We start from the raw sequence: 25,023 nt of genomic DNA, 5'->3' as shown, positions 1-25,023 counted from the left end.
GTGCCCTGTCCATGCTGTGGTCCCTCCTATGCCCTGCCCCCCGCACTCCAGACGGGCAATTCATGCAATTCTCTCCTTTATGCCATGCCTGGCTCTGAGCATGGCTCACATCCCACATCACAGCTGCTCCTTTGAGGGGCCCCCTCTGGTTTAGTGGGGAGCTGCTCCCATTCCAGCCTCAAAACTTCACCCGGGCTGGGTCCTCTCCTCTCACACAGAGTCAGTACAGGCCTCTGTGGTGGAGTGGAGTAGGGGGTACTTCTCAGCCATGCTGCAGCCTCAGGGATGGAATAGTCCATGTATCCTGTCTCCTCCCTCCCCCCCCAGAGTGGAGGTCTTTGTGTAGCCCCTAGATATACCAGCTTTCCCCTTCCCTCAGCCCCCTGTGCTCAGGGTCCACCTCTTGTCGGGCTTGGAAGAGCAGGGCACATCTCATCAGTGTGTGGAAAGCCAGGCTGGGAGAGCTGCTCCTGCCTTCTCCAGAGACTTTAGCATCTCCAGCCTTGAGTCCTTTTTAATGCTGTTATCTGTAATTGGAGCTGTATGGCCCCCTCCCCGTCCGTGGGCAGCATTTCATTGTGCCCCTAGCGCAGCGCGTTTGCCAGGACGCTGGAACAATGGGGACAGTGTTAGCGGGAGTGCATACCAGGGAGCACGTGTACTCCCGGGATTGTCCAGGCATTGCACTGCTGGGGTGGTGGTGGTGGGGGAGACGCCTTACAGGCCATGGGATGACTACAGCAGAGGATAGGTAGTGTGTGAACCCTGCTTTTCAGGCCTGTGCTGTCCCTCTTAAAGGGTCAGGCAAGTCCAACGAGTCTGTGAAATGCCCAGAGCTGCCTCGGTGCCGTTTCCCAGCATTCGTAGATAAAGCCAGGTCTGCCCCCGGTACCCTGTTCTGAGCATGGTCAGTGCCTGCTGCTTTAGGAGAAGGTGGCCCTCAATCTTCCATAATGCAGCTGGTTGATTGTACCTTGAAATACTCTAAGAGCATCGCCATAGGGCTGAGAACACGGATTGTAGCATCCACCAATGGTGTTCCTGGAAGTACCACCTCTGGGAATGCTGTCCAGATGTGACAGCCCTATAGGCTGTCTCAGGCAGTGCTGGTACTTCGGGGGATACGCAGGGCTGCAGTGCCACTTAACCCTTCCCTGGCACCAGGCTTATGCCATAGAGCCATGGGCTGCGCTGTCCAACTCTGAAACTGCAGCGGTCTCCTTGAACAAGCAGGTGACTTGCCTGCCAGATGCAGCTTCTCATTGCCTGTAAGGGTATGTGTAGGAAAGGGCGACCTGTCATGGTTGCTTAGGGTAGTTGTCCCTGTTTGCATGGGACATGGGCCGGTCCTGTCATCCCCCACTGTTTGCAATCCAAAGTCCTATACTAAGGCAACCCGGAGAGTCCACAGTGGGTACTAGTTGCCTCTCCTGGCTTGGCAACAGGCTCCTGAAAGGCCCCTAGCAAGAGTGTGTGGATCTAGGTGTCTTCGGGACCCTGCCCTGGCTGAAATGCCTCATAAGCCCCCAAACTCCATGCAGGGGGTAGGGCTCATTTGGCTGGGGATGAGTGATATGCTGGGAAGAGACCTGGAGTGGAGGATACCTGCCTGCTCCAGCAGGGGTCGCTGTGGAGAGGCAGCTGCTCAGGAGGGTCTGATTTGACTGGCTCATTGTTATCCCCATGTCAGGTATGGCAAACTGAACGTCCAGGTGAATGGGGACCATGCCAGACATGCTGTGGATGAGAGACTGGAGCTGAAAAAGTAAGCGTACCTCTGCTGTAGTGAGCCCTCCACTTAGCACCAGGGCGGGGAGGGAATGTGTCTGCCTGGCCCCTTTGCTCCCTTTTCACAGATGGAGCCCTCTCCAGGTGCCAAAGGACCATCCACTCTGGGCTGTGTGCATGTGCTGTGGCATTAGGTCTAGGAGGATTCACACACGGAGAAGACTGGGTTGAGATGGGCCAGGACTTGGATCCAGTCACAGGCTGGGAACTCTGGCTGGGTGGGTCTTGGAAAGAAGCCAGGAATAGAAGCCAGGTCTTCTGAGCCCATCTCCTGCTCTAACTGCTAGGCCATGTGTCCTCTCCTGTCAAGTCCAGTTTGTTGAGCTGTAATATCCTGTGGCACTGAGTTCCCACAGGTTAATGATGTGAAGCAGCTGCAAGTGCGTTTGCAGCTCTGTTAGGACATTTGGGGATGTTGGCTCTCAACTGTTGGCGTGCACACAGGTGTCACTTTATGCCCAGTTTTAACAGCCAGTCTGTCCGTCTGCGTCTCCCCAGCACCATCTCCTCCATCCTGGGTGCCTGGCTGGACCAGTACTCTGAAGACTTCCGCAAGCCCCCAGACTTCACCTGCCTCAAGCAGCTCATCTCCTATGTGCGCCACAACATCCCCGGCTCGGACCTGGAGCGGAGAGCACGGATCCTGCTGGCCCAGTTCCAGCAGCAGGAGCACAGTGAGGCAAAGCCAGATGGTGAGCAGCGCTTCCTCCCCGTGCCCATGTCCCTTAGTGCTCTGTGTAGTGTGTCCTGGGCTTCCTCAGTGACTCCTGTGAGGAGAACTGTGTGTGAGGGCCGTCCGCGGGGTCTGGGTGGAATGGAGGAGGGTTAGCGGCCGGGAGGATCTCCAAGCCGAAAAACCTGCCACGTGACCAAAGCTGAATGAGTCCACCCTTCAATGAGTCCGTTCTGTTCAGCTCTGCCCTCTCGAGCCCCTCGGACCCCTTCATGCTCACAGCAAGGAGTTCAGGTTGTAAATGACCCGGGGGGGATTCAGTCTGGGGAAGGATGCTGGCTTTCCTTGCAGCAGGCGGGGGTTCCTGCAGGTACCTCTATGCACCCTCCTGGCCTGTATGAGATGGACTCTAGGGATGGGTGGTCTTAGGGGTGTGAGCGTGTCTGTTTGTGTATGGGGAGAGGAGGGTGAGCTGTCTATCGGGATATAAGTCGGGGAGTTGGGGAGGGTCTGGCTGGGTTGCGGGATTTCTGTATTCGGGTAGAAGTGTGTAACTGAGGAATGGAGAGTTGTCATTTAATCATCCCCCCGTCTTTCTCAGCTGTGGACCAGACCAGCTGCACCTTCCAGATAGTGGAGGAGAACGGACTGGGGGAGGAGAAGCCAGACTTCCTCGCCTTCTCCCAGGAGATGGTGGCCGAGCAGTTCACACTGATGGATGCTGTGAGTATTGGCTACTGCCTTGGCACGGAGTGCTCTGCCCATGTGCTTGGGGGCCCTGCCCGTGCACACTCTGCCTGGGCCTGTGATGCTCTCGCTCTCCTGCTTCCTCGTTTACTGCTCAGAATTCCCTAGGAGACCATTTTCCAACCCTCTCTTCCAGGAGCTGTTTAAGAAAGTGGTGCCTTACCACTGCCTGGGCTGCATCTGGTCCCAGCGAGACAAGAAGGGCAAAGAGCACCTGGCCCCCACCATCCGCGCCACCGTCTCCCAGTTCAACAGCGTCACCAACTGTGTCATTGCAACGTGCCTTGGGGACCGCTCCCTCAAACCGCAGCAGAGGGCCAAAGTGGTGGAGCGGTGGATTGAAGTGGCTCGGGTAGGACTGTCATCTGTGATGCCAGCCGTTCCCCAGTGGGGTCTTTCTGGGAGGTCCCTGGCTGGTGCATGAGGCAGTGTAGCCCAGTGGATAGGGTACTGGCTTGGGAGTGGGTTCTAATTCCTGCTCTGCGACCCTGGGCAAGTCTCAACTTCCCGTGCCTCAGTTTCCGCCTCTGTACAGTGGGGATAATGTTACCTGTTATAAAGCCTTGTGAATGGGGCTGAGAATTGTAACAAATGGCAGGAACTCCACATCCCACCTACCCTGCCCTAGATTCCCCTCCAAGGAGCCCATGGCTCAGGCAGTGTATGGCAGAGGGGGACCAAACTGAACCCCCTCATCCTTGGGTCTGGGTAAGTGGGGTTCAGCTCTGACATTCCCCTGCCTTGGACTTCGATTCTGCAAAATGAAAACTCAGCCAGTGCAGTTCTGTAGAGCTAAAGTCGCCTGTTCCTGACCGTGTGAAACGAGACCCCCTGTTTGGGAGGCCTAAGCCTGGGCTAAGACCTACCTGAAGGAGGTTTGCAGGGAGGGGAGGGTGCAGAGGGGACTTGAGATGCTAAGGGGCCAGGTGCCTAGCTGGGCTAAATCAGCATAGCTCAGAGTTCAGTGGAGCTGCACTGATTCACACCAGCTGAGGATCTGTTCCTAAACACCTCCATGGCCAAAGGGGGAAGCCAAAAACCATTACCTGGCTGCCATCTTTCGAACTTAACAGTAAACCCTGCTGTCTCCCCTCAGGAGTGTCGCATTCTGAAAAATTTCTCCTCTCTCCGAGCCATCCTCTCCGCCCTGCAGTGTAACGCAGTTCACAGGCTGAAGAAGACCTGGGACGAGGTGTCACGGTGAGCGCAGCCCCTTGGATCCCATTGCCACGGCAGGAGCGTTAGCATAGTCTGGGGTTCCCATCTACGCCACAAGCTGTAATGCTACAGTGCAGGGGCGTGGCACACCCTGAAAGGGAATGTTTCATTTACACAGATTCCCAGGCAAATGATGTCCATAAATACACACGCCAAAGGGAAAGGATGGAGATTCTCCCAGGGCATGCTGGGAAAATCTTCTGCATTGCCCAAGAAAAGATGCAGGATACAATCCGGTGTTTCGGGGAAGTGGAAATTTGGAGAACGAAATGGACTCATGCTCTCCTAGCAGCATGGGGCTTAATGAAGATGGTTCTAGAACGGGGCGTAGGCTTGCACAAGAAGAGGGGAAGAAAGCCCCAAACAGGATGGGGAGATGGGGACACCGGTGCTGATCCCTCCTTGTTTTACCCCCGAACAGGGAGAGCTTCCGCACTTTCCACGAGCTGTCAGAAATTTTCTCGGATGAGAACAACCACTCGCTAAGCCGGGAACTTCTTATTAAGGTACTAGGAGCTCAGTCTCTCTCTCACGTGGGCTTATTTCTGAACAGGGGGTGGGATGGGAGTTTATCCTGCTGCTGCCAAAATTGCTCCAAGCTCATCTCTTCTCTTCTATCCCCCCCACCCCTGCTGCCACACTAACCCTCCTGCATTCTGCAGTGCTGCTGGCTGGGTCTGTGAGTCTGCAATGAGGACGTGTGGAGCAATGAGGATGGGCAGTGAAGTCTATAGCAGCACGTGCCATGAGTTGCTAGAGGTCTTGCATGCCCTTTACATGCCAACTTACAGACACGGACTAAGTGTGCACGCACACAGACAAACTCTTTGCAACCTTTACACCCAATAGAAATGTATCTGGGAGTGTGGGTGACTTTTAAAACCCAAATGAGGATTCTCAGATGTTGCAGCCTTTTGCTAGGACATGAGCGTCAGGAAGTGAGAGACTTGAAACTAACTGGGCTATCTCACCTGCCCAAGATGAGGGCAGGGGGGGGAAGGGGCATATGGTTTCTAGACTTCTCCCCAGTTGTATCTGTCAAGCAGAGTTCAACACACACACCCCCCTAGTTTTTTCATGGGCCAGATCCTCTGTCTGCGTAAATCTATGGAACTACATCAGCTGAGGGTCTGGCCCAGGACTTCCAGTGAGAGTTTCCCTTGAAGCCTGAAAGGGGCAGAGCAAGGCAGCACATTGTGAATGGCTGGTGCTGACAGCCTGGACTGCTGAGGGTGGCTCTGTTCAGAGGCTTGGGCTGCGCCCAGTTCTGGCAGCAAGGAAATCCCCAGTGAGGGCAGAAGATAAGTAGGGGAGAGGCTTGTCTATGAGAGAGGAGTGTCTGCAGAGGGATTCCCTCCCCTTATCTCCCTGGAACAGCGGTAAAGGAGCTCTGGCTGTGAGCCCATGCCAGATGCAGGCTGAGAGATGAACTCCTGGACTGACTCATTACTCATGCACGCTAGCTGGCTGGTCTAGTGCGTGCAGCTCGCACTGCAGCAGCCGCCCACGCCTGTTAGCTGCCTTGAAAGGAAGCAGCTGGCTTGGTGGCCAAACCAATGCTGCATCTGAAAATCTCCCTAGTGGGCCTGATTGTGCTCTCGTTCGCACTGCCATGGCACAAGAGTAACCCCGCTGATGGCGGCAGCAGCATTACACTAGTGTGAAATGGGTGTGAGAAGAGTATTAGTGCCTGCTTGTTACTGTCTTGCCCAGTGCTTTCATTCTGGCTCCACATAGGGCTGGGCCTAGTGGTTCTGCACTGGAATTGCCTGGCTGCCTGAGGCCACAAGTTCAAATCCCAGCATCAGAGGGGTGTGTGTATAGGATGTTGGGCACCAGGTGGCTGCTCTGCCCCAGGGGTGGCTGCATTTTAGCAGCCCTGCACATACAAAGGGCCTGTCCAGAGTCCCACTGCTCAGCACTTCTTGGGCTCAAAGCTTGTAAAACGCTGCTCTAGAAATGTCCATCTCCCCAGCAGGGTGTTCACTCTGACATTCCAGCCCATCGCTGGGGTTGAGATCACAAAATCCAGAAGGAACAAAACATCTCTTTGAGCTATTTGTGTGTGTGTGTGTGTGTGTGTGTGTGTACAGGGGCAGCATATCCCACCCAATACGAGTCTCTTCCTGTTTATAGTGTGAATGCTCAGCTTTGATCTCCCACCCCCGAGACAGAGGACTTGTCCACATGGGATGCTATACTGGTATAAGGTAGGGTGTGAATTTAAACCATTCTCACCATACCAGTTTAACTCCCTTTGTGGACACTCCTGTTCCGGTAGAAAAGGGCCTGGTTTCACTTGAGCAAATGTTGCTCTGGAAGCTGTTTAATAATGGTACCCGGCTCTTTATCTAGCGCTTTTCACCTGTAGCTCTCAAAGTGCTATACCAAGGAGGTCAGTGTCATTACCCTTTGTACAGATGGGGAAACTGCGGCACAGGGGCTGTGCCTGAGGTCACCTAGCAGGCCAGTGGGAGAGCTGGGAACAGAAACCCAGGTCTCTTGCGTCCCAGTCCAGTGCTCTGTGCAGTAGGCAGCACTGCTTGTGTAAAATAAGCCAAAAAAAGCATGTCTGCATGGGGAGTTGTCAGTAGAACTGTAGCAGCTGAACTGTGTTGCTATAATTCTACACCAGAAGTGTCTCCCATGTAGACAAGCCCTTTGCCCCTCAGCAGGGGGGTGGGGCTCCTGTGTTCCCTGCCCTACCTGAATTTCTGTCTGACCGTGTGAGCTGCGGGGCAGGGAACGGGACTTATCCTGGGTTTGCAAAGCATTGTCTGAATTCTTTCCCCAGGAGGCCTGATCTCAGTGATCAAGGAAAGCCTCTAGTAGGGACGTTGGATCAATAAGCCAACTTATGTTGTTGTCTTCCCACCAATCCAGGAGGGGACGTCCAAATTCGCCACCCTGGAGATGAACCCAAAGAGGGCCCAGAAACGGCAGCAGCAGCACCGGGAGATGGTGAGTGGCATGGTTGCCCGTTGCTGGAAGCTCGCTCAGAGCTCTGTCGCTAGTGCGGGGCTCACCCCTGCTCTCTCTCCTTTTCCAGGGCGTGATGCAGGGCACCATTCCCTACCTGGGCACCTTCCTCACAGACCTAGTGATGCTGGATACCGCCATGAAAGACTTCCTGGATGTAAGTATCACCCCCGTCCCGCCCCTTCTCTGCCTGGCTTCCCTCACGGAGCCCTGGAGCTCCCGGGAACTGGCCAAGGGAGGCTCTGGCTGAAAACGAAGGGCTGGATCCCGGCCGGATGCATGGGTACATGGCAGCGTGAGTTCAGCCCCCTAGCGTGAGGCAAAGCCTTGCCCGTCTTGCTCGGTGGGATTGATTCCCGGGGAAGGGGTTATTGGCGGCTGCAGGAACTGTCCCTCGCAGGTTCGCTGTAACCTTTGACTTCTGTCTTTCAGGGGGGGCTGATCAACTTCGAGAAGAGAAGGAAGGTGAGAACTGTTCACGTACATCCGAGCTTTCAGCTTGAGCACACCTAGGTTGGAGGAAGGGGCTGACTTGTGTATCCTGGCAGCTGGGGTCCTGTGGATGCCCCAGCCAAGTTTGGGGATGGCTTGGCTCCTTCATTCTGCAGTCTGTAGCGCTGAGGCTTCAGTAGCTGGCTTGAGGGGGTTCCCCAGGGCTCTGATTCCATGTGGGGTGCCTGTCTAAGACAGACATCCTGCTTCATGGGGTGGGAGTGTGGGGGTCTGGTCAGCCAGTAGGAGGGACTCATTCTGTCTCTGCCTGGGTTCCCGGCAGGAATTTGAAGTCATCGCCCAGATCAAGCTGCTCCAGTCGGCCTGCAACAACTACAGCTTCATGCAGGAGGACAGCTTCGTGGAGTGGTTCCACGGCGTGGAGCGGCTGAGCGAGGCTGAGAGGTGAGCTGGGCCTGGAGCCGGGGGCTTTAGCTGCCAGTCCCTCTGCAGGGACCCAGCACCTTCCTCCTCCTGGATGGACCTCCAGAGCGTGGGCTGTTCTGCTGCTGCTCACCATCCCTCTGTGACACTCTGCTGCCAGGACCCAGAGAGGGACCCTTTATCTCCTTCAAATCCAGGCTGCTGAAAATCTGCTGCTGAGACCTTAGGCCTGTTGCTCTGTCCTGAGCAGCCCTGGGAAAGGGTGCAGGGCTGGTGACCCTTCAGACTGACTCCCCCAGAACAGGGCCAATCTAAGCACCTGGAGCCTCCCCGCTCCTCGGTTGGCAGACTGAACCCCCAGACCTTGGACCACGATCCCACCTTGCACTGCAGCTCCTGACGCTGTCAGAAACCCGAGGTGGCACTAATGCTGTGGGTGGGCTCCAATCTGTTCCCTCCCCTGCACTGTTAAATGGCTAGCTCTGGAGGGGGACCCCAGCCTCACCTGGCTGAATCTCTGCTCTCTTCCCCTCTGCTAGCTATAGCCTCTCATGTGAGATCGAGCCCCTGTCCGAGTCGGCCAGCAACACGCTGAAGGCAAAGAAAAACACAGGCATCATCAAACGATGGAGCGAGTGAGTCTCCCTGGGCCACCCAGAGCAAGCTGCCGGGCCGGGCCGGGCCAGACCAGACCATGGGGGGATGGTATTTGGGTAGCTGCTGGCTGGCATGTCTCCCTCCAGCCCCCTGCTCTTGACCCAAGGGCTGCGGGTGAAACCAGCCCCAGCCTCCCAGCTTGGGGCAGCAGGATCAGCGCCAAGGGGAATGAGTCAGGTGGCCCAGCCTCGTCCCAAGCGATGCCTTGGTAAAGGCCGCATGACAGGCCAGGAGCCAGATTGTACATTGGCTGGGGGAGAGGCTGTATCTTCCTGAAAACTGGCTGAGGAACCAGGCACGGCTCTGGCGCAAAGGCGGTGCAGCAGTGACACTTGCAAAGGGTGCTGTGGGTCAAGAGCAAGGGGCTATGGCTGAGCTGGGGGGGGGCGGATGCCATGGGGGTGCCTGGTCGCAATGAGCCCAGATGTTGGGCCCCAGGACTGGGGTAGCAGGGGTTGCTGCACTTCAGCTGGGGGCGCATCTTGGTTGTGGAGGCAAGGTGAGAATAGCAGTGGGGCTGTGGGGTGAAGAGCGAGCAGCATTAACCAAGCTGGGGGAGGGCTCATGGTTACAGAAGGGAGCTGATTGAGCTCGAGTGCAGGCAGGACCCTGGGATCTTTGCACTTTTTATACAGCAGAGGGAGCTGGGCCTGGGGCAGAAGCTGCAGGGGGCTGGGTGCTGTGGGGCAGGTGTCCCAGGGGTGGGGCACAGAGGCTGCAGGGGGCATGGGGCAGGTGTCCTAGGGGTGGGGCACAGAGGCTGCAGGTGCCCCAGCTGCATGGTTCCCACCTGACCATATCTGTCTCCGCCCCTCTCCTGCAGCCGGCAGGTGCCAAGCACTGAGCCCTGCACCAGCGGCAGCTCCCATTCCAAATCCTTCGACCAGCTCAAGTGCGGGCAGTACCTGTGCAGCGGGGACACGGCCGACTCGGTCAGCGTCACCTCAGCTGGCTCCAGCAGCTCCGACGTGGAGGAGATCAACATCAGCTTCATCCCCGAGTCCCCCGACTGCCAGGAGAAGAAGGTACAGGGCAGCTCGCTGGGCTCTCCTCACGCCCAGGCGATCAGGAGCCAGGTGCGCCCATTGCAGCCCCGCCTCTGCCCTGACAGCTGGGGGGGTGGGGGTCTCCTAAAGGCTGGTTCTATCCTGGAGCAGATGGGAGGTCAAGCTCCTCTCCTTCTGTCCCTCCTGTCCAGGGTACGAGTGGGGGTTGTCATTGGGAGTTCCCTGCCCCCACCCTGTGGCAGTAACTCCCCCCACCCACCCCCAGCTCTCATAAGCCTCCTCCCTTCCTGGCCCTGAGGGCACGGTTGGAGAATAGACACTCTTTTCCTTTTCCTTTTCCTTTCCTCTCTGGATCGAGGTGCTGAACCTGGCGCTTGTCCCTCCTTTCCCCCAGTTCTGGGAATGCACCTCGCTCTCTTCCCTGGACACGTCGGGGATCGGCTCTGGCTCCAGCAGTGCCTCCTCCTCCTCAGTCTCCTCCACCCCGGTGACGGCTTCGCGCACCCACAAGCGCTCCGTCTCGGGTATCTCCAGCTACTCCTCCCTCTCCCTCCCCCTCTACAACCAGCAGATCGACGACTGTTGCATCATCCGGGTCAGCCTGGCCGTGGACAACGGCAACATGTACAAAAGTATCCTGGTGAGCACTGGGTACCAGCAGCGCATCCTGCGGGGAGGGGCCTAGTCTGGGCTAGCGCATCCTGGGGAGAGCCTGCAGTGTGCCCCATCTCAGAGCCTCCTGTGGGGGGTGTTTGATCCTCCTGGCAGAGCTTGCAGTGGGAAGGATGGAGGGGATTGCTGCTGCACTAACAAGCAGGGGGGCATGGGATCCGTCTTAGGCCTGGCAGCCACTTCTGGGTCCTTGTCCCTGACCCCTGAATTGATGAGCCTTCTCCCATTGCAGGTGACAAGCCAGGATAAGACCCCTGTGGTGATCCGCAAGGCTATGGCCAAACACAACCTGGACGGGGACCGGCCAGAAGACTATGAGCTTGTTCAGATCATCTCGGAGGAAAGAGGTACCTAGGGGTTCTGCTGGGGCCCTGCCTCTGGCATTCACTGTCCCTCAGTGTCATTCGCTTCCTCTCCCCTTGGGTATGGGGCTGTCACCCCAACCTTCTGCCCCCACTATGAGATGGAACGTGCCCCCACAGCTCCCTGTGGGAGCAGGGGCCCTTGGGCAGTTCAGACACCTCTGCTGGCCAAGAGAGACTGCCCAGTGGGGAAGAGAGTCCTTCTGCAGCTGGGATGCTTGGCCTGAGCCCTTGGCTCTGCACCACCCTGCTGGAGAAGCCGCTGAGAGGGACAAGCCATCCCGATGTTCGCTGCTTCTCTGGGCCAGCTGGGACCCGGCCCTGCAGAATTGGAGTGGGGCAACTAACGGACCAGTTTTAAACTCTCACGGTTTGGGTCTGATGTGGTCCCCCACTTCTTGGGGCCTTCTGGTGTCCCTCACCCCAGTGTGAGACGGGCAGCTCAGGCTGTAGGTCTACACAGCAGCTGGGAGGTGTAATTCCCAGCTCGGCGACACATACGTGCGCTAGTGCCCTAAAATAAGACCTAAGTTTTAACAGGGAGAGAAACGGGAGGTCCGATCAGACGATCACAGCAGTCCCTTCTGGCCTTGGGATCTATGAAAACAGCAGCCTGGGCTTGGGCTAGTGACATGAGGCCAGACCTCGGATCTCCAGTAGGCTGCACGTGGGTGGCTAAGAGGTCACTTCCTGGAGCTTAGGCCCCACCTGCTGGGTCTACACTATTCCAGCACACTAGCCTGTGTATGTCTGCCAGCTGCTGCGTAGGCAGAACCTGAGCTGGAGTCATCCACAGCTCCTTAGAGGAGATGTGCCCCCAAGGGAAGGAGCTACCGAAGCTGCTTCTGCTGTCACTTCTTGGGGAGAACGTTCTCCTAGAGTCCTAAAAGAGGATGGCCTGGGACTCAGGGTACCGGCCTGGGCTCTGGAGACCCAGATCCTGTTTCCTCTCCACCATGGACTCCTTGTCAGGCCTTGGGCAAGTCGTGTAGTCTGTGTGCCTCATTTTCCCCATCTGTAAAATGGGCCCCACCTCCCAGCTGCTCTGGAGCCAGATTCCCCGTGATCCCTCCCAGCGGCTGTGAGGCAGCCCCATGCTGTTCTCCTTTCTGTCGCGGAGGTGAGCACCAGCTCCGTTATGCTGAGGCTGCAGCACTCTGCAGAGCCTGTGGGTGACTTAACCAATCTCTCCTTGCAGAGCTGAAGATCCCTGACAACGCCAATGTCTTCTACGCGATGAACTCTGCCGCCAACTACGATTTTGTGCTGAAGAAGAGGGGCTTCTCCAAGGGCGTGAAGATCAAGCACGGCTCCAGCTCCACCTTGCCCAGGATGAAGCAGAAGGGCCTGAAGATTGCCAAGGGCATCTTCTAGCCATGGCCTGGCCGTGCCCCTTGCTGACTGGGCTTTGCGGGCAGCCTGCTCTGGGCCTGGCGGCTGGTCTGTCTTAACGTCACCCAGCCTGGGTGAGGGGAGTAAGTCTCGCCCGCAAGGAAGGGTGACGCTCTCCTGGAGCTGAATGCGCGGGTGTGGCTGCGGCCTCTTGGTTGAAGCCCGTGTTCCGATCCGGTCTCTCTTCTGGGTTTTTAACACCTTCCAACGTGCAATGCCGCTGTGGCCGTCAGGTTGCCCAGAGCTGGGACCTGCCTCTCTGCCTTAGGTGCCTTCTGTTAGAGTGGAGGAGAGGACGACTTGCGAAGGGCTCCCTTCACCTCCCATAGGAGCGGCCACATGCAGCGAGTTAAGGGACTCACCGGAGCAAAAGAGCTGAACTATCACCTCCTGTGCTGAGTGGGGACCTCCAGCCTCTTTACCTCCAGGTCCCTCATTCCCCTTCTGGGTAAACGGGCAGTGTGACCATTTTGCATCGTCCACCTGCCCTGGGGGAGCTGCACTTTGCCTCTGGACTGTTCCCCTAGGGGAGTTCAACTGGAAAACGCACAGCTGCTGCTCCCCGGGATTTGTAATCCCATCAGTGGGGCATTCTTGGTGTGATGACCTGGCCAGTGGTTTTGGCGGCTCAGCTCTGCAAGGCTGCTTTGTTTTTTCCTTTCTATTGATCCTCTGGATCCTCCGGGTTGGACTCCTGTGTCCCTCCAGTGCTTCACCATTTTCAAACCTGCACCAAAGATCAAATGCCAGTGTCTCTTCATGGGCAGAAAATACCCAGGCACAACTGCCATCTGAGCCAGGAGGAGAGGAGCCAATTTCTGTACAGACATCTGTAAATAGAGACTTTTTGGTTGGGTGGGAGAAGAGCAGCCCTGTGGCGCTAACTGCCCCGGGCTCCATCCACCCAGCCCCTAGAAAGTGCCACTTACCTTGGGCTTTAAAAAGACTTTTTTTTAAACATTTGACAGTGAAATGGGGGGGAGGGGAGAGCAAACTTTTGTAAAAACAAACCTGTGATGTTTACTGAATTTTTTTCAATATTTATTGGTTGTAAATAGGACCCTCAAACTTGTACATTTTTACTAACCCCTCCCCACCTCCTGCTTGTCTTTAAAGTTGCTGGGATCCATCTTTGTAATGGCTGCGTTCTGTTGTGTGCAGGGTGAGCATTTTTTCCACATCCCGTTTGTTCCTGTATCACTCACCGGGAATTGCTTCAGCAGGGGAAGGGAAAAAGCCAAGTTTTTTTTTAAATCCCTGAACCAAACACTCACCATGGGGGCTCCTTGTTCCTGGAGCTCCTCGGGACTTTCCTGTTTATGCCCCTGCCCATTGTAGCAATGTTGGTGTATCCTGCCCTGCCAGCGTTGGGAGCAGACAGGCCCTTTCCCCAGTGAGCCTGTAGCAATGCTACCCCCTAGGAGCTCCGGCCCTTCTGTAGAACCCTGGTGGAAGTTGCCCCCTGAAGTGCATGTGCTGTGACTTGAGCTGTGCCGGGAGCAATGTAGAGGGGAGCAAAGCAGGGGCAGCGTCAAGCTCTGGGGAGTATGGGGAGGGGTGTTCTTATCCCAGCACAACTCTCCAATGCATGCTGACTTTTCATGGGACCTGCCTGCCAGGAGAGACTGTTGGATGTCTTCAGCTACTGCTTCTGGGCTGGGTGGTAACTCCAAGCAGGGTCTAGGGCTTGTCACTCTGGAGGGTTGCTGCTTTGGGGTCTGGCCTGGGCACTTTGTTCATGCATCTGCATAGGCCTAAGCTCCAGGAAGTGACCTCTCTGCTCTAAGGGCTGCTGGGTGCTCCACCCACCCATCCTTGCTCCTGCACATGAAGGGAGCCATGGCCTCCTTGAAGCAGGCGCCTCTCCTCTCTCCATGGCTTTGTACTGCACCTGAGCTGCTCCTGCTACCACCTGTCTGTGGCCCCATTGCCAGGCACAGCACTTAACAAGCTGGACCTCCTCTGCTGGAGGCTGAATGAGTGACTGCCTGGCTGTGCTGCAAACCGAACCCCTCCTTACCTGAGGAGTATTGTACCATGGGAGGTCTGGGCCGTGTTGCCCTGTTGGCTGGGAGGAAGAGATCCTTCGCCTCCAGGCAAGGACTCTCTGCAGATCAGCCAGCCTGCAAGCCTAGGGCATTCCTTTACCCTACACCATGCTGTGGCAGAAAGTGCCTAAATGCTACTGTCTTGGGGGGGTGCCCTGGCTCCAAAGGATCCTACAGGGTGAACTGTCACTGTGAAATATTCCCCTTAACTGCCTTGGATAATGTGAATTTGAACACACATGCATGCAAATTGACCCCACCCCCACTTCCCTCTCCATTGTACAGCTGCCTGCTCAGCTTATGTACTGCTCTGTGCCTGAACACCAGTGCCCACTGCTGAAATTAAAGGCAGGGCAGGGTCGATTTACCTGTCCTTCCAGGTGGGCTCAGCACACCCCTGTGTATATGTGATCACTGAAGCTGGATGTATTATATGTATGTATTTTGTAACACGACTTCAATGAAGGAGCACACTGAGTGGTGTGACATGTACACAGCAATGTAATTAGTCTTTGGAATAAAATACGAATGTGCAAATGTCACAGCCAGGAGGCAATGTACTAGGCCAGGTTTGATGAATGGCTCTGTGCCACAGGGACCACCAGCTATTTTTTTTTTTCACAGAACGAAACTGCCCAGTACGTTTGACCCCAGCTCTTAATATTCTTATGGAAAATTCTGTTGCAGAAATAGACTGGAAGAGGCTATGAGGGACAGCCAGAAACTAGCCTTTAATCAGAATTGGGCTAGTTTGTTTGTTTACAGAATTGGCCTAGCTCTAGTCCAGGAAAGTGGAAGGAACATCAGGCAGCCTCTGGTAAACCGTATTCCAGAACTGCACGTAGGAGGCTCTCAGACTTTGCTTCACTGAATCATAGTTGATGTCACTGTTGATTTCAAGGTAGTAGCTCTCCTCCCACGTGTAGGGTATCCACTTGATGGGCACTGTAGACTCCCCTTTGTTGGGGTCACTGAAAAAAGCAGACAAAACAGCTGGTATTAAATGCAGAGCTGCCAAGGGCCTCACAGCCCAGCTCAGACAGGAGGCTCCCCCAGTAGCTGCACCCAGCCTCTAGGGTTTCACCCAGGTCAGCCTTTCTAATGGTCCATAACCCTGGGAGAGGGAAGCACTTGCCTGCACTCATGAACATGAGCAACAGTCTAGGAGTGAGGAACTTGAGCATAGGCACTTGCATACCTTGGGCTTAGCTTTCACAGGGCTGTTGGGCAGATTAAGGAGTTAATGGCTGGGTGATGAGTGTTAGCACAGGGAATTGCCACCATGCACACCCAGGTTTACACCGGAACATCATGTTCAACTAAAGATCGCAATTCAGTGTGTTGGCCGTTTCCCTAGAGCAGGTGGACTTAGTGCAATCTTTGCTTTAGGAGGATCTACATGTGGGTGGGTGCTGCAAGTGTGACAGCAGAGTGTCCCCACTCCTGCTGCGGGTGGTGTGGCTAACAGGAGTTAGGGGAAGACTGCTCCCTGGAATTCTGCCCCACACAGCCTGAGCTCCTTACCCGGTTCTAGCGAAGTTGGTCCAATAAGCAATCAAGGCCTTTGAAACGGTCCTGTGCTTAGGCCAGTAGCCCAGCGGGGTGCTGAAGGGTTTCCCAAAGACGTATTGAAGGTCATCAGCGTGGTCTGCCCCTACCCAGCTGGGGTACACAGGCATTCGAGAAGGCTGGGAGAACACATAGGAGTAAGTCTTGGCGTTCCTGCACAAACCAAAATAGACTCTCAGCATCACTCTCTATGCACAGACCGATAATATTGGCACTGGAAGAGGTTTGGTCTTGCAAGATACATGCAGCCATAGGCACTGTCAGGTTAAAATCTTACCAATACCTGCCCTTCTGTTGTACCATCACTGCCTTGACTTCAAATATACAATTTTTTTTTTTAAACAACCTACCTCTAGGGTGCATAAAAATCAATGGTTTTTAAAAAGTAGGTTTAATTTTAAATAGGAAAAAAAAAACTATTTTGAAATGAAGACAACATTAAAGCTTAAATTTACTATAATCTATTAATCATTTAAATGATATAAAGATTACTAAGCAGTAGATATTTGCTCCTAACATTTTAAAGGAAATCCAACTGCTGCAAGTCACTGGCTGAGCACCTGCAATCAGAGTCAGGTGCAGGGCTAAACCATGTTTTGACAGCAGTAGCCTTTTCTGCAGGTACAAAATGAAATGGAAAAAAGAAATCTTTATTCAGTTAGCACAGCTCAAGGACTAGCTCAATCCAAGTTGAACTTGTTTTCCTGTATGACTAAAAATGAGATGAGAGGATGAAGCCTAAACTTTTGAAAGACAACAGTGACCAGCAATAATCGGTTCCATTCACTTACTACACTTGATACTTCCTTTAAAAAAAAGTTTTAAATACAAAAGATGTTTTCATAAACTGACGTAAGAAAAATATCTAGCCCATTTACCGTAGCTTAGTTAACTAAAAAAAATTAAATCCTGGTTTTGTGCATTTAATAACATTTCAGTTTCCATCCAAATGCAGCTTGACACAGGTACAAATGCATTTCTTATCGACTAGATGAATATTAGTCACCATTTTATAAAGTAAAAATGAAGAATCTGAATAACTGCCTGTTAAGCTGTATTATTGCTTACATGACTGTAGAGCGGTGTGGTGTAACCACCCAGGAGCAAGAGAACCTGTACATGTAACTTGGTACAATTCAACATGGCTGAGTGGGTACCAAGCACTGCGAATCAACCTTTCTTTAGGAAAAAGTGCAAAAGAAGATTCAAATGAAGGTTTGCAGTTTGCTGATTTAAACCATGAGGAAAGTAGTTGAATCACTGTACTCTGCCTCCAGGCCCACCACAACCCCTCTCAGACTCACCTGGCATTTGCATTATGCAGAGCAAGCGTCTGCTGCGTGGGAATCAGGAAGATGTAGTCGGTCTCCAGGTCTACCACTGTCCTTTTCATGACCTCCTGGTCAGGGTTGTCATTCCACAACTGGGTGTAGAGGGAGAATGTGGCATTTGCTGCCCGCACTCCCTTCTGCAGAGTCAGTCCCCGCACCAAGTTATAGACCTCATCTCTGAAAAGACAAAAAAAAATCTAACAGCTAGGTACTGGCTCTGAGCTCAGTGCTCCTAGCAATAGATCGTGGTGACAAAGATATGTTTTCAGGCAGTAGGCTGCCAGTTTAAGTCCCAGCTCAGGGAAGACAATTGGAAGCTAAGCTTGGTGTAGCCAGTGAATCCGACTGTCACTTCCAGCCCTGCCTAGGTTCAGTTCCTGGCTCAGAGGGATTCAGCTTCTCAATTTTCAATTCCTTTTCTAGTCACAAAGAGCAGGAAGGAGCCAGGGGGCGTTGGAGCCCTCTAGAATGCTACTCTCTAGAGATCCTTGTGCCCAGTGACTTGGTACAACTGTTGCCAGCTGAAGCAGCCTTGTTCTTTACATTCTACTTGTGAAGCCAAGAAACTGTCACTTTCTAGAACGCAGGATGTCTGATAGGTGAAGGACCTAAAAGCCCTCACCCAGATTGGGGGATGGGGAGAAGCCACAGAGTGTTTGAAAGCTGGAGCAAAAGGTGAGAGTTCTCCTTTCTAAGCCCCTAGCTAAATGATACGAGAGGCAAAGATCCAGGCTGGCTCTTGGAAACTCCTCTCTGGCATTGCAGTCATATGCCACATCAGCCTTGGCCGATGCCTTTCACCTGGCAGGAGCAAAACTAGCCCTAAACAGGTGCTATTTTGGCCTAGGTCTGATCTACAGCGGTTCTCACCCTCTTGTATAGGTGACTCCTTTCACACAGTAAGCCTAGAAGTGCCACCCCCCCACACCCCCTTCACAATAACACTTTTATATTTAACACTATTAAATATAACACTATTGAGGTGGAGGCTGACAGCTCCCACTCCCCCACAACCAATAACCTTACGACCCCCAGTTTGAGAAGCCCTGATCTCTGGGATCGGTAATGTTACTGACACGGTGCCCAAGCCACTGCCAGTCCTCAAGTGCTCTACTCATTGGTTGTCCCCTTTTCTACAAAAGCCCAACTTGCTTTTCCTTTCCCCGGCTATGCCATTAAGGGTGGCTGCTATTTACGCTGTGATCTTCACAAGTGGGCGGTTGATAGCAGGCATGTCAATGCCAGCAAAGATGTGCCCATCCATGTTGTTTGTGCCCGCAATGTAGTCAATGTCTGCAGCATTAGCGAAGAGATTCTCTGGCCGGTCTGGAAGGAAATCTCCATCAACCACCGGAGTGAAAGCTAGGTAATGGACTAGAGGATCTGTAGGAGGGAAGAGAAACCGAAATTCACTATGCATCTGGGAGAGGAGCCAACAGCCCTCTTGCCTAGCATGGCCTGCAGCTGCTTTGCACAGGGAGCTTCTGGGTGAACAAGTTTGATGATATCCTGGTCCCAATGAAGCCAATGGGAGCCTTGCTGTTGACTTCAGAGGGGCCAGAATTTCCCCATTACATAGTGGAAGGTAGGTGTATATACTATAGACCTCTCACCTAGCACACCCTATGGCTGCCTTGCACAGGGAGCTTCAGGCTATATACAGTATATAGTGCAAGACAGGCTTTAGCCAAATATCACAGACAAGCTGGTAAAGGGAGGGCCGAAGCGGACATCATCGGTCAGACCAGCGTCAGAAAGTCAGCTAACTCGCCCAGCCAAGGCTACAGAAAAGCAGGGCTTGCTCCTGAGCAAAAGCTCCTCCATTCGTTCCAGTTGTTTTCACCAGCTGCCAGCAGAGGATTCTGACATGGGGCTACAGTGCAAACAGCAGCAGCGGTGGGGACAGCGGGCTAGCAAAGATTCCTGTGAAAAGCTAGTCCTGTATTCACTGAATTGGCAAACATTTTCCCACCAGCTGTACTAGGAGTGGGTCTGGCTGGCTCCTACACCCCACCTAGTGGCCCGACTGAAAATTGCAGCACAGTGACAACTTTTAGCATTGCTCCTGTGTTCTGCTCTCTGCTTTCACAGGATATAAAGAGTGGGAGAGGACAGCTGTCTCCAAGGGACACAGAGGTTGTGTTAAGCCAGGCCATGGCTACCTGGGTAGTGCAGCTCCACTGTGCTAAAGAGAGAGGCATCTTTTCCAGCATGATCAAGCCCAGTCAATACAAAATGTACTTTATTGGGCTGGGGGCTGACATCTTCCCTTACTGAATGATCGTCGTAATGTCCCATCTGCTCACTGACTGGGGCACGCAACACACAGCACCCTGGTTCCCATCCCACTAGCACCCACCAACTCACATGGCAGGTTGACCATCTCCAGGTGGTAGGCCAGCGTCACAGCCTGGGGGTCGGTGACACGAAGGCAGTTGCCCAAGGCCATGGTGTTGTCGGTAGGGCAGCCCACCTTCTCTGCAACCTGCAGGACATGAGCGAGAGAAACCACAATGGAGTTACACTCAGAGCCCTTGTTGGCACAACCAGCCAGAAATTAGCACTGAACTAATACCCATTGGGAAAGGGGGAGTTTCTTTTTAATCCTAGAGGATTTTGTTTGAAAAGCTCCATCTCTATGGAGTATTCTCACGCTCTGAACACTTTTTTTTGATTTTGCTCCTGCTCTTACTTAGTAAATCACCCTCACTGTTTCACATGCAAGACAGACATTTAACTGCAGGAAGTCGGGCCAGGACAGCGGGCCTCAGCTTGGCAGTATCAGTGTCTCTCTGAATCCAAAGGGCTTGGATAACTGGAGCACCATTTGTCCTCCTGGAGCTGTAACTATTGTGCAGCTTCTCCCAGGCTCAAGTCTGACAAAGACCCTGGGAAACTCTTGCCTCAGGACACTGCCCTACTTCTGAAGTCCACTTTACCTTGGTAGCCCAAAAGAGAGGGTTCTCCTGGATAGCCCAGGTGCACAGGCCGACTCCACTTTGGCTGATGGCTCGTTTGATCAGCCCCTTGTTGTACGGCGATAGAGTCTGCAACATGGAAAAGGAACAGGAAGGTTATTTGGTATCAAGTCCTGAAAAGATCCTTCAGTATTCTGGTGCGGCAGAGAGCTCCAGCCCCCACCCAGGCTTTACAGGAGGCTCAGAAAAGTCGTTAGCTCTTTTCAAGTCTCAATGTATTACAGGGTCTCAGGAACCCAAGGACTCAATGTTCTAAAACATCAGGCAACTAAGGTGCTCAGATACAGAGCCAGTAGGGCAGTACACGGACCCCTATAGGAGAACAGAACTGGGGCTGAAGATAAAGAGATGCTGTTATAGCAGGGGAACCTTGCTTGGGAAAGCAGCACCCTCCAGATCTGGAGGCTTTAGAAAGGGCATTTCTAAAACAAAGCTGAGAGCGCAGTTGTGTTGAAAACAATTACTTTCTCTATGCAGAGTGGGCTGCTCAAAACAAGAGGTTAATTAACGCACTGGGGCTGGCCCTACTGCCCTCCCAGGACAGCATCTGCAGCTGTGATGGAAGAGTTTCAACCATTCACAAAACAGAGTGGAAAAGGAACCCCACAACAGCCCAGCGGCAATCGCACACCTGTAACGAGACGCTGACAGCGCCGGCCGACTCCCCGAAGATGGTGATGTTTTCTGGGTCGCCCCCAAAGGCCTTGATGTTTCTCTTCACCCACGCAATGGCCATGTGCTGGTCCTTTAGTCCATAGTTACCTGGCCAAGGGAAGGCATGTACATTTCAAGGAGGAGAGTTGAAGCAGTGAGGCTCAAAGCCCTCCCTGCCCCACATCCCCAGCTCCACTCTGTATCAGAGCTGGGGTTAGAACTCAGGAGTTCCTGGTTCCTGAACTCCTGTCTATATGTTTTGTGAAGCTGTGCATTCAGACAAGGGCTTTTTTCCTCTCAACACCCTGCTGTCCTCGTGCCACACACGGAAGTGAAGCCAAGGTCTCGTGCTGGCAGGCGTTATCTCCAGCTATCACAGAAATCACTGCAGTATCTTAACTCTGCTAATCGTCTGGTCAGATAGGAGACACAAGATGTGCTGGGGGCAGAAAGCCTGTTGGGTAGGTACCCAACCCATCTAACCAACGTCAGCCGTGCCTCACATACCCAATCCACTCGCAGCCTCTGCTCCACGTATAAACTCAGGCCCTCTCATCCCTTGAGAGAGATCCCTTTTGCCACACTACCCCCCATGCAGAGTGAAGCAGGCACCCTGCCGTGTGTGTGTGTGTGGGGGGGGGGGGCAGGCCACGAGAGAGCTCAATGTGATGTGTGAGGGGAGCATGGTGGCAGGAGATACCCCAGCATGAGCAGAGGTGGGGGGAAGGGGGCAGAGTGGAGGTCTCTGGAGCAAAGTGAAGCAGCTGCCATACCTGGAACACTGGCATCCCCCGTGCTGAGGAACCCCAGCGGTCCCACTCGGTAGTTGAAGGTCACCACGATGACCTTTCCTCGCACTGCGATCTCCTGGCCATCGTAGAGGTAGTTATTGAGGAAGTTAGCGCCCTGCCCGCCTCCCAGGAGGAATGCACCTCCATAGATCCATATCATCACCGGCAGATTTGTGGACACTGCGGTGGGGAGAGAGAGACCGCACAGAGTCAGACAAAAGCCGCCTCGCTCAGGCATAAGGCAATCTCTTGGGTGAATATAGAAACATCTGCCTCCAGGTCCACTTGACCATAGACACAGGCAGATGATTCATCATGACAATAGACTTAGGACTCAGCTACTTTGCTCTGTCAGGGTTAAAGCCTGGGGCAGCAATACGGTGCGGAAGAGACACCCAGCATGGAACTCCAGCCTCAACTCCCCAACAGAAGCACAAGCTCTCCATGACAGTGGGTTCAGTGGTGTCTCTAGTATCACCATCCATCCTCCGAGAGCCTGCAGGGAGGGTCATTTCCCCAGAGAAACAGTGCTTTGCAAGAGAAGGGGAGGCTGTAGCTGCCATAACGCGAGGATTCCACTGCTGCCCGTGGAGTTGGGGAAATATGTTACTGCAGACTGCCAGTCCCAGGGGAGTCTGTCAGAGATGGGCAGCCAAACACAGAGCTGCTCAGACCTGGCAGGCCTGCAGAGAACCTTCTCCCTAAATGTCTCATGTTACCATCAAGCCTGTACCTCCTTTCTTGTCTTGAGGGATCCAGATGTTCAAATAAAGACAGTCCTCACTCCCACGAGTACCGGTCTGGGTTAGCGTGACCTGCATGCAACGGTTTTTGTACTCCTTTGCCTTCAGCGTACCTACAAGGTGAGAGAAAACAACATCCCACTTCAGAATCCTCGGCTCCATCCTGCAGGCCTGCGACTCAGGTCCTGTTCCCGTCCCTCACTCACCGCCAAGGCATTTTCCAACTAGCAAAACAGCTGTGATGAGACCGCCCTTTCCCCCTCCAACAGGCCGCCTCATACCCACGAGACTGCAGAAGCTACGACTTGAAACTTCAGGGAACATTGGGAATGGTGGCCACAGAATCTGCAGGTGCCTAGCTCTGTCTTGGCACTTCTGCCCAGAGAGTTTGTCTACAATCATCATCCCTTCTAACAGCCCGGAGAACATCTCAGTGACATTCATTTAGTGAATGAAAGCAACACTGGACCCAGCTCCTGCACGCAACAACCTGCCCAGCTGATCACCTGAATGAAAGTGCCGTATGTTACCGCGAGGGCAAGGTATGCCAGGGAGAAGGGTAATGACAGAAAAGGGGAGCAGAGCAGGACTTTATGATGATCATGAGGGTGGAGCAAATATATCCCAAAATAAAATCATTGGCAGCCACCGTTGACCAGGAGGGGTATGAAAGCCAGAGCCTCTCTCAGAGGAGGCCTCTGTGAAACTCAGCAAGATGGCTAATGCAGTATTGGGAAAACAAACCAGGCTTCCAAAATGGTATGAGAATTAAAATGTTCTCAGGGTGAGGGCAGAAAACAAGACATTCTAAATGTGTGTCTTACCATCCCAGCCAGGATGTTGTTGAGGGTCTTCAAAACGCTTTGGAGGAGCAGCAAAAGGGATTCCTCTGAAGATATCGATGTAGTCACCGAAGAGACTCAGTTTTTCACTGACGCCCTCAACAAAACCTCCTTCAGTGTGCACTATGCCCAGCTAAACACATGGCAAGAGGAGAGAGGGGAAGCAAACACCTTCCTGTGAACGTAGATAGGCAGAATTCTCAGCAGGAACACAAACCTCCCCAATCATTTAGCCCTAAAATGCATTCGCTATGAAAACAGCATGTTTCCACAGTAGCGGTGTTCCTAACCAGACTTATTTTACATCAACTGAAATAGCATCCTCTGAAGACTTAATAAAATTAATGACCACCTGTGATGAAGTTGGGGGGGGGGGCGGATTTTCTTGTTTTTTCCTTGAAATAACTTGCACTTGTGTTCAGAATTTTATCCAGCAAGTACTTCTAAGCGTTTTACAAATATTAGATGGTGATAAATCTTGATTGCATTCTACAGATGGGGATACCGAGACACCGCAAGGAAGTGACATGAAGTCAAAGGGAGTTACAGCAAGAAATTTTTGAACTTAATGTTGTTTTATGCAATACTGAAGATACCAGCCTGTGCAACATGAGTCTTTTATTTACAAGGGTTGAGATTTTTAATGAAGTTTTAAGAGAGTCAGGCACCCAGATCCCCTTGAATATCAACACATATTGGGATTCTCAGTGGAGCCTAAGTATCAGACTTACCCCAACTGGCCACTTCAAGGGCTACGGGAGTTGGGAGGTTGACTCATAACAAACAGAACTGGACCTTAAATTACTCCGCAGAAAATCCGACAGTCAAGATATAACAGATGAGATGCAAAAGATAATATTTGCCACCACCTGCTGCCAAAATCATCACAATGGGCTCCCCAGGATCCGGCCAGGAGCTGTACAGAAGAATAATTCCTACCCTTCAGCATTACTGAGGAGGCATGAACTGCTCAGTGCTCAGGGAGACACAGCAGAGAGGAGAAAGCTGGGTGGCTCTTGTTTCATTGGATGAAAGCTACACAGACACCAGTAAGAGGAAGATGAGCGTTGGCAAGAGAAACAAAGGCCAGCCCCATTCAAACTCTCTGGGTACACATTATATGTCTGCACTCAGTAGCTGGAATTTCCCATTTCCATTACTTACCTTATCCAAAGTTAAAAACAAAACCAGCCCCTTGTTACTCTGCCTTCCTACTTAACCACAGCCGACCAGTACACATGCGGTGTGGCCAGTGGATCAACAGTTTGCAGAACTGCTTCCCCGTCCCTCACTTCCCTTCCTTACATGCCCATTCAGACTCCTGTGGGAAGACCGTAAGACAGGGCTCTGCCACACACAGGATGTGGAATATCCCTTATGCAGCTACTCTGCAGGCTGCCCTGCAATTCCATCGCTTTCCCGAATTCACAGAACAGTACAAAGGAGTTGAGAGGACAGAAAATTTGTCCCCAATGAATGCATAATACAGAAGAATAGGTTGTAACTTATTCTGTTTGTATTTGATTCTAGATATATCACAAGGCATGCTTGTAATAAGCCTCTGTCCCAAATCTGGACCTTAGCGTCCAAAATCTGGGTGCTTAGCATGACCCTCCAAGCTTAATTACCAGCTTGGATCTTATCTTGCTGCCACCATCCAAAATTTCCAGGGTTTTGGCCCCCTCTGGTCTCCCCA

General features: G+C 53.1%; 2 protein-coding genes across 7 annotated transcripts in view; one reads left to right on the top strand and one right to left on the bottom strand.

Annotated features, from left to right (window-relative positions):
• The window catches only part of RALGDS (ral guanine nucleotide dissociation stimulator), a 104,196-nt gene extending 89,235 nt beyond the window's left edge, over nt 1–14,961 (top strand). For 4 of the 5 annotated variants that reach the window (XM_032779061.2, XM_032779047.2, XM_032779035.2 and 1 more), the window contains exons 4-18: nt 1,691–1,765; nt 2,287–2,480; nt 3,063–3,184; nt 3,345–3,560; nt 4,305–4,408; nt 4,848–4,932; nt 7,310–7,387; nt 7,476–7,562; nt 7,838–7,870; nt 8,181–8,302; nt 8,821–8,916; nt 9,762–10,014; nt 10,340–10,585; nt 10,850–10,964; nt 12,178–14,961. In XM_032779061.2, coding sequence (XP_032634952.1) covers nt 1,691–1,765; nt 2,287–2,480; nt 3,063–3,184; nt 3,345–3,560; nt 4,305–4,408; nt 4,848–4,932; nt 7,310–7,387; nt 7,476–7,562; nt 7,838–7,870; nt 8,181–8,302; nt 8,821–8,916; nt 9,762–10,014; nt 10,340–10,585; nt 10,850–10,964; nt 12,178–12,353 — 2,002 coding nt within the window. In that variant the 3' untranslated portion in view covers nt 12,354–14,961. The remainder of the gene's footprint in view (nt 1–1,690; nt 1,766–2,286; nt 2,481–3,062; nt 3,185–3,344; nt 3,561–4,304; nt 4,409–4,847; nt 4,933–7,309; nt 7,388–7,475; nt 7,563–7,837; nt 7,871–8,180; nt 8,303–8,820; nt 8,917–9,761; nt 10,015–10,339; nt 10,586–10,849; nt 10,965–12,177) is intronic. The other variant, XM_032779044.2, reaches the window with a different exon arrangement.
• Nucleotides 14,962–15,132: 171 nt separating this feature from the next.
• On the bottom strand, nt 15,133–23,848 carry CEL (carboxyl ester lipase). Of its 2 annotated transcripts, XM_032779100.2 has the most exons (10): nt 23,310–23,848; nt 22,476–22,598; nt 21,725–21,922; nt 20,929–21,059; nt 20,259–20,366; nt 19,687–19,804; nt 18,516–18,702; nt 17,293–17,496; nt 15,944–16,141; nt 15,133–15,390 (listed from the first exon to the last, which is right to left on the bottom strand). In XM_032779100.2, the coding sequence occupies exons 2-10, from the start codon at nt 22,561–22,563 to the stop codon at nt 15,198–15,200; spliced, it is 1,425 nt and encodes a 474-aa protein (XP_032634991.1). In that variant the 5' UTR covers nt 22,564–22,598; nt 23,310–23,848; the 3' UTR covers nt 15,133–15,197. The 2 variants fall into 2 exon arrangements, with proteins under 2 accessions (XP_032634991.1, XP_032634982.1); XM_032779091.2 differs by lacking the exon at nt 23,310–23,848 and having other exon boundaries at nt 22,476–23,039.
• Between the last annotated feature and the right edge of the window lie 1,175 nt (nt 23,849–25,023).

Source organism: Chelonoidis abingdonii, chromosome 24 (genome assembly GCF_003597395.2).
Source record: "Chelonoidis abingdonii isolate Lonesome George chromosome 24, CheloAbing_2.0, whole genome shotgun sequence".
Lineage (NCBI taxonomy): Eukaryota > Metazoa > Chordata > Testudines > Testudinidae > Chelonoidis > Chelonoidis abingdonii.
Note: the sequence above shows the minus strand (reverse complement) of the source record. Positions and strands in the feature narration are given on the sequence as shown.

Excerpts from the sequence above, each read along its gene's own strand:
- CEL (XM_032779091.2), bottom strand. The coding sequence starts at position 22,647 with ATGGAGCCGAGGATTCTGAAGTGGGATGTTGTTTTCTCTCACCTTGTA. Across the intron at positions 21,923-22,475 it reads CCCTCAAGACAAGAAAGGAG|TGTCCACAAATCTGCCGGTG; the intron begins GTACAGGCTTGA and ends TCCCCACCGCAG. Across the intron at positions 15,391-15,943 it reads ACCAACTTCGCTAGAACCGG|TGACCCCAACAAAGGGGAGT; the intron begins GTAAGGAGCTCA and ends TGCTTTTTTCAG.